The sequence below is a fragment of the Mauremys reevesii genome, linkage group 1 (assembly GCF_016161935.1).
Source record: "Mauremys reevesii isolate NIE-2019 linkage group 1, ASM1616193v1, whole genome shotgun sequence".
NCBI classification, from domain to species: domain Eukaryota; kingdom Metazoa; phylum Chordata; order Testudines; family Geoemydidae; genus Mauremys; species Mauremys reevesii.
Genome location: NC_052623.1, coordinates 297995406 through 298010839, shown reverse-complemented (window position 1 = coordinate 298010839; position 15434 = coordinate 297995406). Strand labels below are relative to the sequence as shown.

The following is a 15434-nucleotide window of genomic DNA, read 5'->3' as shown; positions in this document are numbered from 1 at the left end:
ATCCTGCTTTGCTCTCCATGGAATTCCAGAGGAGTTAGCAACAGACAATGGTCCACAGTTCATAAGCTGTTCATTTCTGTAATTCTCTTTGGCATATCAGTTTAAGCACTCCCCATCGTGGCCTTACAAGGCACAGTAGGAGAAAGCTGTATGAATAAAATCATTTGATTTTTAAAGAAAGCCCTGGCAGATTCAAGGGATCAGTACTTAGCATTGCTAGAATATTGCCAAAACCTTAGTGCCAACATCCAACAAGCTTCTTGAGCCAAAGATAATTAACCTTGAAGTAGTGACAAAAGAATTTTACACTAGGAAACTAAAACAGAAGAAATACTATGGCAAAAATGCCACGCAGTTACTCCCTGTTGCAAGTGGGAGAGAATGTTAGATTCATCACCGAAGTCTTGTCATAATTACCCTGAGGGTCAGGCTTGAAAGAGGAACTGAAGACATACAAAGGAGACCAAGGAATACACTGACTTGTTGGTCTTGAGAACACCCAAAATGCTACTGACAGTACTGACAAAAGCAACACATGCTCACTTGGTTATTCACAACAGCAAACATGAGGAGCAGCAAACAAAGACACCAGGAAGCAGATCCACCTCAGCAGCTGATTAGGACACTGCAGAAGGAAGTGTTTTGAGAACAAGTGGCTGGCCATGTGATCAAAAAGGCATTGAGGTTCTGATAGGGTACTTATGGGCAGCTGTACCCTGAGCGCCATCCTAGCTGTTTCTACTTCTAACTTTTATTAAGTAGTTGGATTAGTTTGTGGTTGTTATTTTTATTGATATGACAGTTTATATGCATTTGATTTTCAAAACAAAAAAAATGGGGGGTGGGAAGGAAGGGAGATATAACAGTAGCCACTGGAGTCAGGGATATTAGCTCCTGCCACATGATGGGGGCGAGGGTGTTAACCTTTTGATACCTCAACCTATGTCATGCGGATGGAGCTAGGAAATAAAGTGCAGTCCCTTGCCAGAATTCCTGTGTTTCATACTTTTATTGCAGCAGCTTGCAAGAGAGCCAGGCAGAACTGCAGCCCCTGCACTCTGAGAAGCATTAGGAATGCTCGTCCCTACTTCCCTGAGGGTGCACAGCACCACTTAGGAGCAAGGAGCGTGCACAGGCATGTCCCAGCCTGCCCCTACACATCAGCCGGCTGATCTGGCCAGCCACACAAGGAGATGATAAGATGCACCACAGAAAGTGATGTGGTAGCAGTTGTTCAGCTTCTATGTGCCTAAGAGCATCTGAAGAATGTCTCACAGTGCTCCCATTGGGATAGTGCAGCTAGACACCACCCCTTACTCTCTGTCACAATTAAGTCCATACAGGAGAGGATTGAGAGGCATTTTGTAGTTGTTCTCCCACTTCCCACCAGTCCCCCTTTAATTGCCTACAACAGCAGCAGTTACAAAGAAAGCAATTTTTTCATACAAATGCAAAAACTGGATTACAGAACAATCAAGTTAACTCAAACAATGCCTTTCTCTTACAGCTAAGATAACTGCATTAAAAAGTGTTAAGGTTGCAAAATCACGCATTCAGAAGTTAAGAACTGCCTGAATTAAGGATAGCCAGGCAGCATTTCAATTGATTGCTTAGATGATTGCACCATTTCCATGATCTGTGGTTTTGTTCTTGATTTTGTGGCATGTCAGTAGGTGGATCTAGCACTGGTTTTGAGTGATCAGAATCTCTGATGCCCACCCAGTGACTGTCCCTTCATGCTTGAGATTATGTGTGTCTCTGTTGAGTTTGGTCAGAGTTCATCTGGACCCACAAAGCCTTTCATTCCAGCATCCTGTTCCTCCTAAATGTTGGGACTGTTTCCCTGCTCCATCACACAGTATCCTTCTCTTTGGTTTGAAGCTTTGTCTCAGTGCCTGGTCCTATTGCATGCAGCAACACCAGATACAAGTCAGTAGGTCTGTGTAAAATACATTATCCTCTCATGAAGGCACGGCATAAGACTGTGATGTCTTCCTCTCTAGTGGCTCAGTCCTGCAAGGAACTGAGCAAAGTACTTAGGCACATGCTTCATTTTAAACATGGGAATAGTCCCACTGACTTCAGTGGGCCCTAGTTTCCTGAATACTTTATAACAGCACAAGTTTGCACACTGTCAGAGAAGCAACCCTAGCAGGGTAGCAAACAGGTTTCAGAAGATCCTGACCACCTCACCTTTTCAGGGTGGGGGAGGGATAGCTCAGTGGTTTGAGCATTGGCCTTCTAAACCCAGCATTGTGAGCTCAGTTCTTGAGGGGGGCCATTTAGGGAACTGGGGTAAAAATCTGCCTGGGGAGTGGTCCTGCTTTGAGCAGGGGACTAGATGACTTCCTGAGGTCCCTTCCAACCCTGTGATATTCTGTGATTCTATGGCTACACAGGAGCAGGCTGGGAGGATACTTTTTCTATGGTAACATAAAGCCATGGCATGGGAGAGGTTGAGAATCATTGTGTTACAACATTCTGATAAATTTAACCACTTCTGCCAACTTCAACACCAGGAAGTGTCTCCCAATCCTAGTATATAGTGCACCTGCCCTCCTTTCAAATTTCTGTTTAAAGCACTCTTCTTCCATGGAACCCATAACCATTAATCCACCTCTGTCAAAGTGTTGTCTCCACAAAAAAAGATGATTTACTACTTTACTTCCTCTGGATCTCCCAGTTCAGGGCAACTTCACCTGTATTCCCCTCTGTGGTCTGTCAAGGGCACCCACTCTAGACTCCTGGCTCCTCAGTCATCACTTCTCTTCAGGGCCGCCCAGAGGGCGGGGGGGCAAGTGGGGCAATTTGCCCCAGGCCCCACAGGGGCCCCCACAAGAGTTTTTCAGGGCCCTGCACCGGGGGCCCTGGAAAACTCTCACAGGGCCCAGGCCCCCGGAGCTTCTTCTGCTCCCGGTCTTTGCCGGCGGGAGGGTTCTTCCGCTCCAAGGCGGAAGGACCCCCCGCCGCCGAATTACCGCCGAAGCGGGACCCGCCGCCGAAGTGCAGCTGGGTCTTCGGCGGTAATTCGGTGGCGGGGGGGCCCTTCCATTCCGGGACCCGCCGCCAAAGTGCCCCGAAGTCCCACGGCGGGGACTCCCCGCCGCCGAATTACCGCCGAAGACCCGGCTGCACTTCGGTGGTGGGTCCCGCTTCGGCGGTAATTCGGTGGCGGGGGGCCCCCACCGCGGGTCTTCGGAGCACTTCGGCGGCGGGTCCCAGAGCGGAAGGACCCCCCGCCTGCGAATTACCACCGAAGCGGGGGCCCCCCGCCGCTGAAGACCCTAGGCCTCCGGAATCCTCTGGGCGGCCCTGCTTCTCTTGGGCAGAAACATGCATCTCTCTGCCTCCTGACCAGGGTTTTTCCATGCTGCACAGTTCCCTGCCTACACTGTAATAGCCCAACACGCCAGACAGCGTAAAGAGGCCACTGTCTGTGCTTTGCTTTCTCTTCAAAGGCGATGAACAGCTATAATTGCCACCAGTCACAAGTTACCACTCAGCTCTTTCTAAGCAAGCACATTTATTCTTAAGGTGAATGCATTACAGAGAATCATAGAATCATAGAATCATAGAATTCAAGATCAGAAGGGACCATTATGATCATCTAGTCTGACCTCCTGCAAGCCCAAATATGCGGTCAGCTGAACCCCGAGCATGTGGGCAAGACAGCCAAACCAAACTGAAAAAGGTTATATCATACCCAGGCACATAATTGACCTATTGACTAAGCCGTTATCCCTATCATCCATCCCTCCATAAACTTATCTAGCTTAATCTTAAAGTCATGGAGGTCCATGGTTACCTCTCGTCTAATTTCAAGCCTGAATTTCCTGACTGTGACATATATCCGTTCGTCCTCGTCGTGTCCACATTAGCACTGAGCTAAAAATTCTTCTCTCCTTCCTTCCTTATCCCTCTGATGATATATTTAAAGTGTAATCATATCTCCTCTTATCCTTCTTAAAGGCTCGGATCATTCTAGTGGCCCCTCTTTGTTGTCTTCTTGTTTCAGTTTTCATTCTTTTCTTAAAGGAGACCAGAACTGCAACACACACTCCAAAACTCAGTCTCACTCTCTCTTATATTATATAACTAGCACCTCCACCTCCCTACTCCTACTAGAAATACCTAATGCTAACAAGACCCCAAGACCATTTTTTTTAACACATCACATCATGCTGCTACATCAGTCATATTGCATATCAACCAGACCTAGTCCTCCTTCTCCTCCTCCGTTTTTTCCAATTGCGCCCCCCCCAGCTTATACTAAAGTTCTTGTTAGACATCCCTAAATGCATAACCTACTTCTCACTACTATTGATCATCTCTTGTTACTAATACTCCAGTTTACAAGGTCATCTAAATCTCCTAAGCTACATAACAAGCAATAAAAGTTCCTATATGCAGGCTAAACGCTTACCAAAGTATTTTATAACCTTGATCAGCCTTTCCCAGGAAGGATGGAGGCCCCACTTGGACAGAAGGTCCTGTCTGTTTGCTAGATCAGAAAGAAGGCCCTGAGTCAATTTAAACTCAGGCTATTTATCCGGAAGTCCTTTCTTTGTCTGTTGGTCTCTGGAGAATCTAGTTTGAAGTAGTATATGCAAATCTCTCCAGACAGTGGTACTGCTCTACAGGAGTTACAATCTGAGGGAATTTTCCCCCACTGTTCTTAGTTCCTGGAGGAGCTGTGGTCACCCTGCCCCCTGGAGTCACATGCAGTCCCTGGCCCGCAATGATACATAAAGCTTAAGACAGTACGGTCCTCCAAAGATACTGCAGGAAATTGCCATATCTGTCACACCTAATTTTTATTCTGTCTCTATTTAGGTGGTAAGCACTCCAAATCAGCAAGCATGTCATCTTCTGTGTTTTGTACAATACCAAACAGCCAGTAAATAATAACTACTGGCTAGGCTACTTACAAATATCTTTCTTCTACTATCACTTCTAAACTAAGTGTTCTGGTCTTAGTGTCTGCATAGAAGGAATTCAACCAGGCTTCACACAAGACAATTGTCAGTCTGCAAGTCAATATTCCACTCCCCTTAGCAGAGTAACAACTTTTCCAGTTCTGCTTTTCTTCCTGAAAAGCTCTTCTTCCAAACTAAAATGATCCACTGCATTGCCAACCTCAGACATTCAAAAATCATGAATCAAGTCCCAAAATTATGAGATTGTCTTAAAATCATGAGATTTAAATAAATAAATATGGTGTCCTATTTACTTGATTTCTGGGGTTTCAACTTTAAGGTGCCCTTGGGTCACATTTTCAAAACTTTTACCACAATCATGAGGGCTAAAATCTTTCTTTAAAAAAAGATAGCTAAGATTCTCATGCAATCTCTTGCTGGAACTTTAAGAAAACCATTAAATATCGCAAGCCTTTTGATAACATTAAAAGAGGTGGCAACACTGGCACTAAAACATACCCTTTGGCAATGAAGACGTCTCTTCAGCTCTCCAAGGCTGGCTGTGAAACACTTATTTCCACAAACACCTTCTCCAGAGACTGCTGCCAGTAACCCCCCACTCTTTCTTTCTGATAGTGTGGTCAGAAGTCCACCTGCTCTCAGAAAGAACCAGTTAAGGTTGCAGTATTCTCCCAACTAGCCAATCATAAAATGATGCAAGTGATCCTGTACCTGTACTCCTGGGGGAATGCTGCACCACTGCGCAATGCAGACCCAGAATTGGGCTGTTTCTCCCTCTGGATCCCTGGGTTCTGAGGGATAGGGAGGTGGGTGTCTGGGCTTGGGGGGTGGGGCTGGCTGGGCTCTGGGAGGGGAGGGGATGCGGATATCTGGGCTGGGGGCACCCCACAGCTGGGCTCAGAGGGAGGGAGGTGTGGATATCTGGGCAAGGGTGAGCCTCACAGCTGGGCTCTGTGGGGGGAAAGAGTGTAGGTATCTGGGCTCTGGGGGGCCCGCAGCTGGGCTCTGAGTGGTAGGAGGTGAGTGTCTGGGCTAGGGAGGGCCCTGCAGCTGGGCTCTTGGGGGAGGGGATGTGGGTATCTGGGCTGGGGGCAGCCTGCAGCTGGGTTCTAAGGGGTAGGGGGTGGGTATCTGGGCTGGGAGGGGGCTACAGTTGGGCTCTGGGGGGGAGGGGTTGTGGGTGTCTGGCCCCCCGGCTGAGCTCTGCAGAGGAGGGGGCAGAGAAACAGGAACTGGGTTGTCATGGGGGTTTCTTTAACTCTCTCCTCCTGGGGGAATTTCTGTGTGTGTCTTACAGACATACTTGCTGACAGGTATTTTGAAATAAATTACCAAAATAATTGAAAATGGCATGATTATATAGTGTTATTTTGACAATAAAATTTGCGGAATTTTGCAGAAATTTAAAATATCGTGTGCAGAATTTTTAATTTTTTGGCACAGAATTCCCCCAGGAGTAGTAGCTTAACTGTTGGGTATGTGAAATGGGCTTCTAGAAAGTTCAGGCAACTCACTGCTGCCCTCTACATAGCCTTAAAAATCATTGGAGGTTTCCAGGCTGCTCCTCATACCATTACTAATTAAATGTCAAAGCTAATACAACTTCAAAGACAGTAGAAAGCAGCATTTAAAAAAAAATACCTATGTGTGTTATGTTAAGTAAAGAAAACAGAATCCAAGGTCATCATTTTCAGCTGAATAGTCACTGACAGCTTTGAGCAAAGCGGTTGCTCGTCATGATCTTGATGAGCCTCTGAATTTGCAAAGTGTCAACGCAATATGTTTTAAAACAGCTTCTCCCACTTCTAGTACTTGCCAGCACAAAGATGGCTTCAGATACTGATTTTCTTCTAGCCTGAACTGTTACAACTGCCCCCTATGTCATTCTGCAAGATGGGGAGGATGAGTGGGGAAAACACATCATGTATTTATGAATTTTATGAAGTGTTAAAAAGATTGGTTCAGTACCTGAATATTCTGAACTTTGGCAAGGGGGATTAACATTCACTCATGCACTTGCTGTTCAGTGACAACTTTCATTGCAGTAATCTAAATACCTCCCATGTCACTGGAAAGGAGTCATTGTGAGGAAGAAAATTGTGTATCTGCATGCTCGCTTAGTGCCTTTCTGGAATTTAAATACTAATTGAAAAGACAAGGTCAGAGGGCAGCTGACACTTGACTTTGCTCTCTTTCGTCTGGCCATGGCTTTGATCATGCTACATCTTTCTTTGTGCCTGGTACTCCAGAGAGTACCCCAGGGTCATGGCCTGTTTCCTAGTCAAGAGGTATAAACCTACTGGCTTAAATATTTGAGGCCCATGGTTTAGCAGGGAGGGGGGCTTTTGCTTCATGCTTTCCACATTTCCCACATAACCCAAAGCAGACTAAACAAAACCAGTGTGAAATCTCATGGCTTGATGCTGCTATGGTTATATTTTTTAAGCTGTCATCCATTCATTTGTACTTGTGTTTATTCCCTGGATTTACAGCTTTTTTCAGCCTTTCTTGGGGGTGGGGGGGGGCACCTTTTGAAAAGGGATTGCAGTAAGCAGTGGCCTATGATTAAAGCCCAGTGTTTTTTTTCTCGATGCTGCTCTTGTGCAGCACTGTCACACATGGTAGCATTTAGGAGCCCTTCACAGCTGAGGTGTTTCAAACACTAATGAATGGAAGTTTGGTCATATAATGCAGACGAGCTTTAAGGCGGGCTTTACTGAATGGTGTACTGTAGTGGCCTGGGAAAGGAAGAGAGTTATAAATTGTGTCAGTTAGCCACCCAGACAAAATGAATCCATGTGGAAAATCAAATCTATTAAAGTGGGAAGACTGTTATAAGCTGTTTTAAGCTGGTCATTCTTAAAAGGTCTCACTTTGCTGTAGGGGTAAATGTTTACCTATTCTTCCGAGATCTTTTTCACATGCTGTCTTAGGAGAGGGTGTGCAGCATTTGATAAAAATCAACCTCACACTAGCAGCCCTTTTATCAGAAATGTTTATTGTCTACAGTTTACCAGCCATGTCCTGAAAGGTATTGCACATTTATTAAATAAGCATGTGAAGAGGATTGCACGGCAGAGCTGGGCCTGCTGAAGGAAAACATCAAGGCCAGAGGGATGGGGCAGAGGAGAGCAGTTGTTGTTAAGAGAGGGGCCTGCAAGGATATATGTTAAATTTACTTTTCGTGGCTAGCCCACCTTTCAGACACTGCATCTCGCCACAGAGCTGTTTTACATGTATTTTAGTGTTCAGACTAAGTGGTTCAGCAGAACTTGGTTAAACTTCTAAACAACAGTTGAGAAACATCCACTCAAACAAATTCTCTTCTTAATCTTTGAAAGAAGTCAGGTTAAAGGAAGAAATTCCACCTAATACTTCAGGGTTGAAGTTGCTACTTTTAGCAGAGATATTTTCATATTTTTCTTCATATTGTTGTCTGAGGACATCAGGACTAAAAGAGCATTCTGGTGTTAATGAAGATGCTGCTCTCCTCTTTCCTAGTTTAAATACATGAGTAAGGTTGCATCTAGTTAATGTACCTCTGGCATGAGAAATGTCGAGATCAAAGTCACCCCAGTGTCAAACCCAAAACAATAAGATAATTATGGTTGTACTCAAAGCTTCCTCCAATTCCTAGCTATTTATTTAGTCTCACCTCTGTTAAGTCAACATAAAAGCAGCATAGGTCCTAAAGAATTAAAAGTGGGCAGACTGAAAGACAACTGAAAACGAATTGATGTGGTCAGCCAGGTCAGTACCTTTTCCAAGCGGGTTGAGGTCCCCAAGTTCTTGGTTTCTTTCTGGATTCCATCTGGTGGCAAGAGGTCAGAGCCACAGTTTGCTCAGGCATAGCTGGACATTGGAAGAGAACATTTCCTTCCAATTTACAAAATTACTAAAGATAGTTAAGATCCAGGCAGACTGCAAAGAACTACAAAAGGATCTCTCAAAACTGGGTGACTGGGCAAAAAAATGGTAGATGAAATTTAATGTTAATAAATGCAAAGTAATGCACATTGGAAAGCATAATCCCAACTAGACATAAAATGATGGGGTCTAAATTTGCTGTTACCACTCAGGAAAGAGATCTTGGAGTCATTGTGGATAGTTCTCTGAAAATATCCATTCAATGTGCAGTGGCAGTCAAAAAAGTGAACAGAATGCTGGGAATAATTATGAAAGGGATAGATAATAGGACAGAAAATATCATGTTGCCTCTATATAAATCTATGGTATGCCCACATCTTGAATACTGTGTGCAGATGTGGTCGCCCCATCTCAAAAAATATATATTGGAATTGGAAATGGTTCAGAAAAAGGCAACAAAAATTATTAGGGGTATGGAATGGCTTCCGTATGAGGAAAGATTAATAAGACAGAGACTTTTCAGCTTGGAAAAGAGATGACTAAAGGGGGATATGATCAAGGTCTATAAAATCATGACTGGTGTAGAGAAAGTAGATAAGGAAGTGTTGTTTACTGTTTCTCATAACACTGGAACTAGGGGGTCACCAAATGAAATGAATAGGCAGCAGGTTTAAAACAAAAAAAGGAAGTATTTCTTCACACAACACACAGTCAGCCTGTGGAACTTTTTGCCAGAGGATGTTGTGAAAGCCAAGACCATAACAGGGTTCAAAAAAGAACTAGATAAGTTCATGGAGGATAGGTCCATCAATGGCTATTAGCCAGGATGGGCAGGGATGGTGTCCCTCGCCTCTGTTTGCCAGAAGCTGGGAATGGGCAATGGGATGGATCACTTGATGATTACCTGTTCTGTTCATTCCCTCTGGGGCACCTGGCATTGGCCACTGTCGGAAAACAGGATACTGGACTAGATGGACCTTTGGTCTGACCTTGTAGGGCCATTCTTACATTCTTATGTTCTAATTTACATGGGTATGGAGGTATCATGGAAGAGGACTCTTGAAATAATGTAAAGGTTATAAAGAGTGTTCATTCAGCTTAGGAAGTAATTATAATTTATGCAGAAGTCCTCAGTGGCAACCATGTCTGCCTTTGTAAATGAAAGGCATAGACACAATGGTAATTATTTATTTTGTGTATTCCAGGAAGAGACTGAAGAAACTGAAGAGACGTCCTCACAAGAATCTGCAGAGGAAGACTAGGAGACCACACCATTCGATTTCTACCTCATCAGCAGTTGGGTCTTTTGAAGGGAGAAGACGCTGCCTTGACCACTTATTTTCTATGCCATGGTCTTTCCACTTATGCCTGGGGGGAGGGGGGGGAATCACATAACCTTAAAAAAGACTATATTAATCACCTTCTTTGTAATCCCTTCACAGTCCCAGGTTTAGTGAAAAACTGCTGTAACACAAAGGGGACACAGATTACCAATGCAACTTTTAATTACTGTTTTCTTTTTTCTTAACCTACTAATAGTTTGTTTGAGCTGCTAAGTAAGGGTGACTGGGTCAGGAAAGCTTTGAATCAGATTTAAGTCATTCACTGCACTGCATATAAACAAGAGACTTGTAACATAATTATAACGGGCATTGAAATAGGAAAGGCTTGGTGTGTAACATCATTGGCCTTACAACACCTCCAAGAACCCACTCCCTAGCTTAGTAAACTCCCTGTTTAGAACACCAAAGATAAGGGATAGATACTACTCTTTTTTTTTTGTAACCTTGTAGATTTGTACTTGATTTTTTAAAAAACTTACTGTTATTTCAGGAAGAATTGAGAGCTGATTTTTCACTTAATTCAGCCGATAATCAAAAGAAAGGAAAAATAGGTACTTTCATTTTTCAAAAGGGACGACAAAGATACGTTGTATACTTACAGATACAAACATATCAGCAGAAGTAGTAATAAATTAAACTCACAGCACTCATCTTCAGAAAACTAGAAAATCAGGTAGACTCAGCTTTCCGCAGAGCCAGACGTTTTTTACAAAACTAGAGGTGACTAACACCAAAACACTCTCAAGCCATATAAAGACATAGATTTATCAATTACAGTGGTTTCGGAGGAAAAAATCATGAAAAGGTATCCCAGAACAAATCAGGAACTTATCTGAACCAAGAAAAAAATGTTTTGTTTGACCTCACCTAATTTTACCCATCATGTATCAATATTTCAAAGGGAATGAATCTCTTCTCATTACTCACCAGTTTTGATGTAAGAATCAACATCATGTACCTCAAGTGAGCTTGTGTATTACTTTAAGCAATATACTTTGACATAGGATGGTTCGCTGGGCAGTTTTACTCCAGTGACATTTCTCCATCTTTTTCACTCAAAACAGCACTTTTAGCAACAGATGCAATATTACCCCACTATTCAACACTACCTCTGATTTTTACAATTAACTCAACAGCCTGATAAATACATGCTGCTATACACATACAATGCAGGAAATTATTATTGGGTAGATAATCATGAATATCTCTATTTTCTCCTTATTTTTTCTTCAACACTTAATGACGCAATATTTTTAATGTGTTTCAGCATGACTATGTATTTTTCTTTTTTTTTAATGTACTTATTCCTATTCTCTGCTAGATTTCTGTGTAATGTACTGTTAACTTGAATATATTTTTGTACTGAATACTCATAGGTTTGTAAGGATAATTTTCAATGACACTACATGACATAGAAAAAAATTAGTTGTAATGTTTAAATATTACTGTCCAAGTTTGTACCTCAAATGAATTGTTTAAAGAAATGGACTAATCGATTGACAAAGACCTACCTCCAGACTTTAAATGGAATGAACTTGTTACTTTCAGCATTAGTTTGAGATGTTTGAAACAGTTAGGACTGCAACTAATCTCTAATTCAAAACTATTTTTTGTAAAAGAACTTTGCTGGAAATGAACACATTTTAAATTACGTTCATATTAAAAACAAAAAACAAAAAAAACCTTCAAAGAAACTTGAAGCTTTGTAGGTGGGAAGCAACAAGCTCAGCTTTTGCATAATGCAATCACAAATATGTGTTGTTGTTTTTTTAAAAAAATTAGTAGATTGTAAGGAAATACTTGACAAGTATTTTCATGTATTTTACACAAATGTGATTTTTGTAATGTTTCAAACCTGATTTATTTTAAATGCTTCTTATGTAGAGTTTTTTATTCCTCTCTCTCTCTCCCCCTCTCTCTCTCTCTCCTAGTCAGTACATCTGCTTTGTGACATTGTATTATTAACTGGGCCGGGGGTAGTTTCTCAGGAAGGCTTCTATCGGTATGGCTTTAGTACTGAGTCAAATGCACCTAAAGATAACTACTTACTGGCTTCTTCAAAGACATGATATCAAGAAACAAGGATCTCCTCAAAAGACTGCAGAGGGCTCATTCTTGGGGATTGCCAAGAAAGAGCTGATCAGAGTATTAAAACTAGACATGTTAATATTAACTAAATGAGGGCTAATCATATCCATTCTGTAGCTCATTAAAGACTGCATCCATTGCCCACTGAAGTCAATGGAAGGACTCCAGTTGACTTCGAAGGACGCTGGATCAGGTCCTAACAATTTCATGTTCAGCAAATGCATTTTGGTTTTTTTTCAAAACACAGTGTTCAACAGATGAAACAGAAGTAGTTGATGCATGTGGATCAAGCTCCGAGGGACTTACAGCTCTGATGAAGTGCATCTTATATTGTCTATATATTGTAGTACAATCAAAACACATTACTACCTCTTAGGGCCTACTATACCTCATTTTTCAGACTGAAAACTGCTCGTGGCCATTGAAACAGTGTGAACATCATAAAATTTTTTATATATATAGTTTATTTTTATGGGAGATAAATTTTATAGGACTGTTCTTTGCTGTCATTGGTCACTAGTAAATAAAACTGGACATTAAACTTTTCTACCATTTCTGCAAGATAGGTATGTTTGCAGGAAACAAGTTCCAAGATGTTTAACTGCAGGTTACTGTTTTCCTGTTCCTTTTTTGCTTTGTTCTTCATGTAGAGTTGCTGTCTATGATTGTACTTTGAATCGCTTGCTTGTTGAAAATGGTCCTTTAATGGATTATCACAGTCTGTTCGGCACAATAAACATAATAGCCTCTGTGATCCCCAAGTTGTTTGATTCTTAGACTTTTGTCACAGCTCCATGAAATGGGTAATAAAGTTTGGTCACAGTGGGCCAAATTTGTAAAAGTTTGTATGCAAATCATTTTTGTGTGAGAACCATGGATAATGTACAGATCTTTGTGGTTGAGTTAAAGGGGAGTTGTTTTTAAAGACTTTAGTAATCACAGAGTTTGGAACATTGTGGTATATGCCCACACATTTATGTTTGCAACTGTGCCTCACTCTCTTACTGTGATTGTTCTAATCTTATTAGTCCATATATTTAGTTACACATGTTCTCTGTATTAGTTTATTTCCAAGCTACTTTTTTCAGCATACCTAACCTATAACCGTTATTTTTTCTAGTGCTTGGTGGCATGTACTTTTTGAACTTGGTTATTTTGTAAGACAAATAACCTAGAACATAATCCCAACACAAGTACTGAGAAGTAATATACGTAACTTCATTTTCTGCCCCCTTTTGCTCCAATCTCGTTCCTTGCTCAACAGTGTTACAGGACCATTCCATTTCACATTTCAGTCTTCCTGGTGGTCTACCTTCCTCTGATTGCCATCACTCAACTCTTCCTGTTATTTTATCTGATCTTATGCTCCAGCTGTAACCCGCCCACCTGGTGGATTGGCCAGCTCACTGAACTTCTGTAACTGTGCTCAACTCCCCATATCTTCTTATTAGTCATTCCTCTAGATCACCTCACTCCCACTTGTCGTCTTGAGATAGCTTCCAATAAATCTATCCACGATGCACTTCCCAATGGGACTGCTCATGTTTAAAACATGTGCAAGTGTTTGCAGGAGCGAGACCTATGTTTGTCAGCTCCCACGTTTCTGCTCTGTCCAGTACAGCTGTAACAAAGGTTATGATAAGCTTTCACCTCTGTCACTAAACTCACATCAGGTCATTTTCTCACGCCAGATTTGGGGAGGATTTTTTAAGCTGTTGCTGCAGGAGCTTGGCTAGTAACCCTTTTACACTGGTTTCACTGCCCATGTATGCAACAGTGCCTAACGCATGGTTTCTTACAGCTCCCTCTGAACATCTGGTGCTGGCCGCTGTTGGAGACAGGATACTGGACTAGATGGACCATGGGTCTGATCCAGTGTGGCGATTCCTGTTATCTTATTCCCAGAAGATAGGATGCAGCCTTGTCATACCCCATTCTTTACCTGACACTATAATGAAGTATCATTTCCAACCTTCACACCTTTGCATTCCTTCACATCGTTTTTCTGTTAATTTCTCCCATCTCACTAGGGACTCAGCTGCTCTGAATGTCCCATAATCTTCCTTTCTGCATTTATTTTTAAAACCCAAGAAATATTTATTCATGAATCCATACCTTTCCTCCACTAGTTGTGAGTGAAAGTCTGGGTGCCATATTTTTCTTTGATTGGAAACCACTGTGACCTATAGCATTATCACTCTCTCTGCTTTGTTGTGTGCATGTGTGTGTATGAGAGAGAGAGAGAGAGGGGGGAATTACTTTGGCTGCCATACTTTAAAAACAAATTTATTTTTGTACATTTGCATTCCTCTCGTCATTTCATGTACTGGCATGATTCACACTTTTCTTCATTCCAGAGTGGCTCTCCCACTCTGCTATACCCCTAGCAACATTCTATACAGAAGCTACTTCACCTTAGTCCTTGATTTACCCACGTATAGTGATCACTGCAGTTGATTTATTGTGTCTCCCCTATGGACTGCCTGGTCCAGTCATATGTTGTACTAAACCATTACCTTTATGTTGCATTTGTTCTCCCTTTGTTTTCCATCACTATTGAGCTTTTCAGCCAGTACCTTTCTTGCTGATTCACTGCGACACAATGAACAAGGGTTCAGCATCATTCCTTCCATCACCTCTCTTCCATTCTAATTACCCTTTCCCTCCATCTGGGGCATCTCTTTCTTACCTCCCTTTAGTGTTTCCTTTGGTTCACCTATTTTGTCTGCTACAGACTCTCATTCCTTTAATCTTTGTTTGCAGATGTTCCAATAGTCAAAGTGAACAGTCTTGCAGTTAGTACAATCTGAAAATACGTGAAGTAAATTATTATTAGCAATTAAGATATTAGACCAATGGTACTTATTTCTGATAAGGAAATGTGTTGACCATTTGCACGCCAGATAATAGGACTGCATGAGCACTAACAGTAAAGAGTTGCCTCCATAATCTATGCTAGTTATAGATATAGCAGACAAGCTTATTCTTCTCATCTACTCAGTAGCAAAAGGGGAAATTACAAGATTAAACAATTAGAGGTATACACCTAAATCTGCAAAAATGGGCACGATAATAGTACGGGCATAACGACAGCAAAAAATTCAGAGCTGTCATATAAAGTAATACACTTACAGTCAGCAACAGTGAGGCAGCTCCTGGAGAGGATGAGAGCAGTGATCCTAATGTACACTATATTAAT

General features: G+C 42.0%; 1 protein-coding gene and 1 long non-coding RNA gene across 2 annotated transcripts in view; one reads left to right on the top strand and one right to left on the bottom strand.

The window, feature by feature from the left end:
* The window catches only part of HMGA2 (high mobility group AT-hook 2), a 166562-nt gene extending 156423 nt beyond the window's left edge, over positions 1 to 10139 (top strand). Inside the window, 1 exon segment of the mRNA XM_039520616.1 lies at positions 10010 to 10139. Coding sequence (XP_039376550.1) covers positions 10010 to 10066 — 57 coding nt within the window. The 3' untranslated portion in view covers positions 10067 to 10139.
* Positions 10063 to 15024, bottom strand: LOC120395867. Its single transcript, XR_005592865.1, has 3 exons — positions 14925 to 15024; positions 14752 to 14827; positions 10063 to 10172 (listed from the first exon to the last, which is right to left on the bottom strand). It is a non-coding gene; the product is annotated as an uncharacterized LOC120395867 (long non-coding RNA).
* Positions 15025 to 15434: the final 410 nt, after the last annotated feature.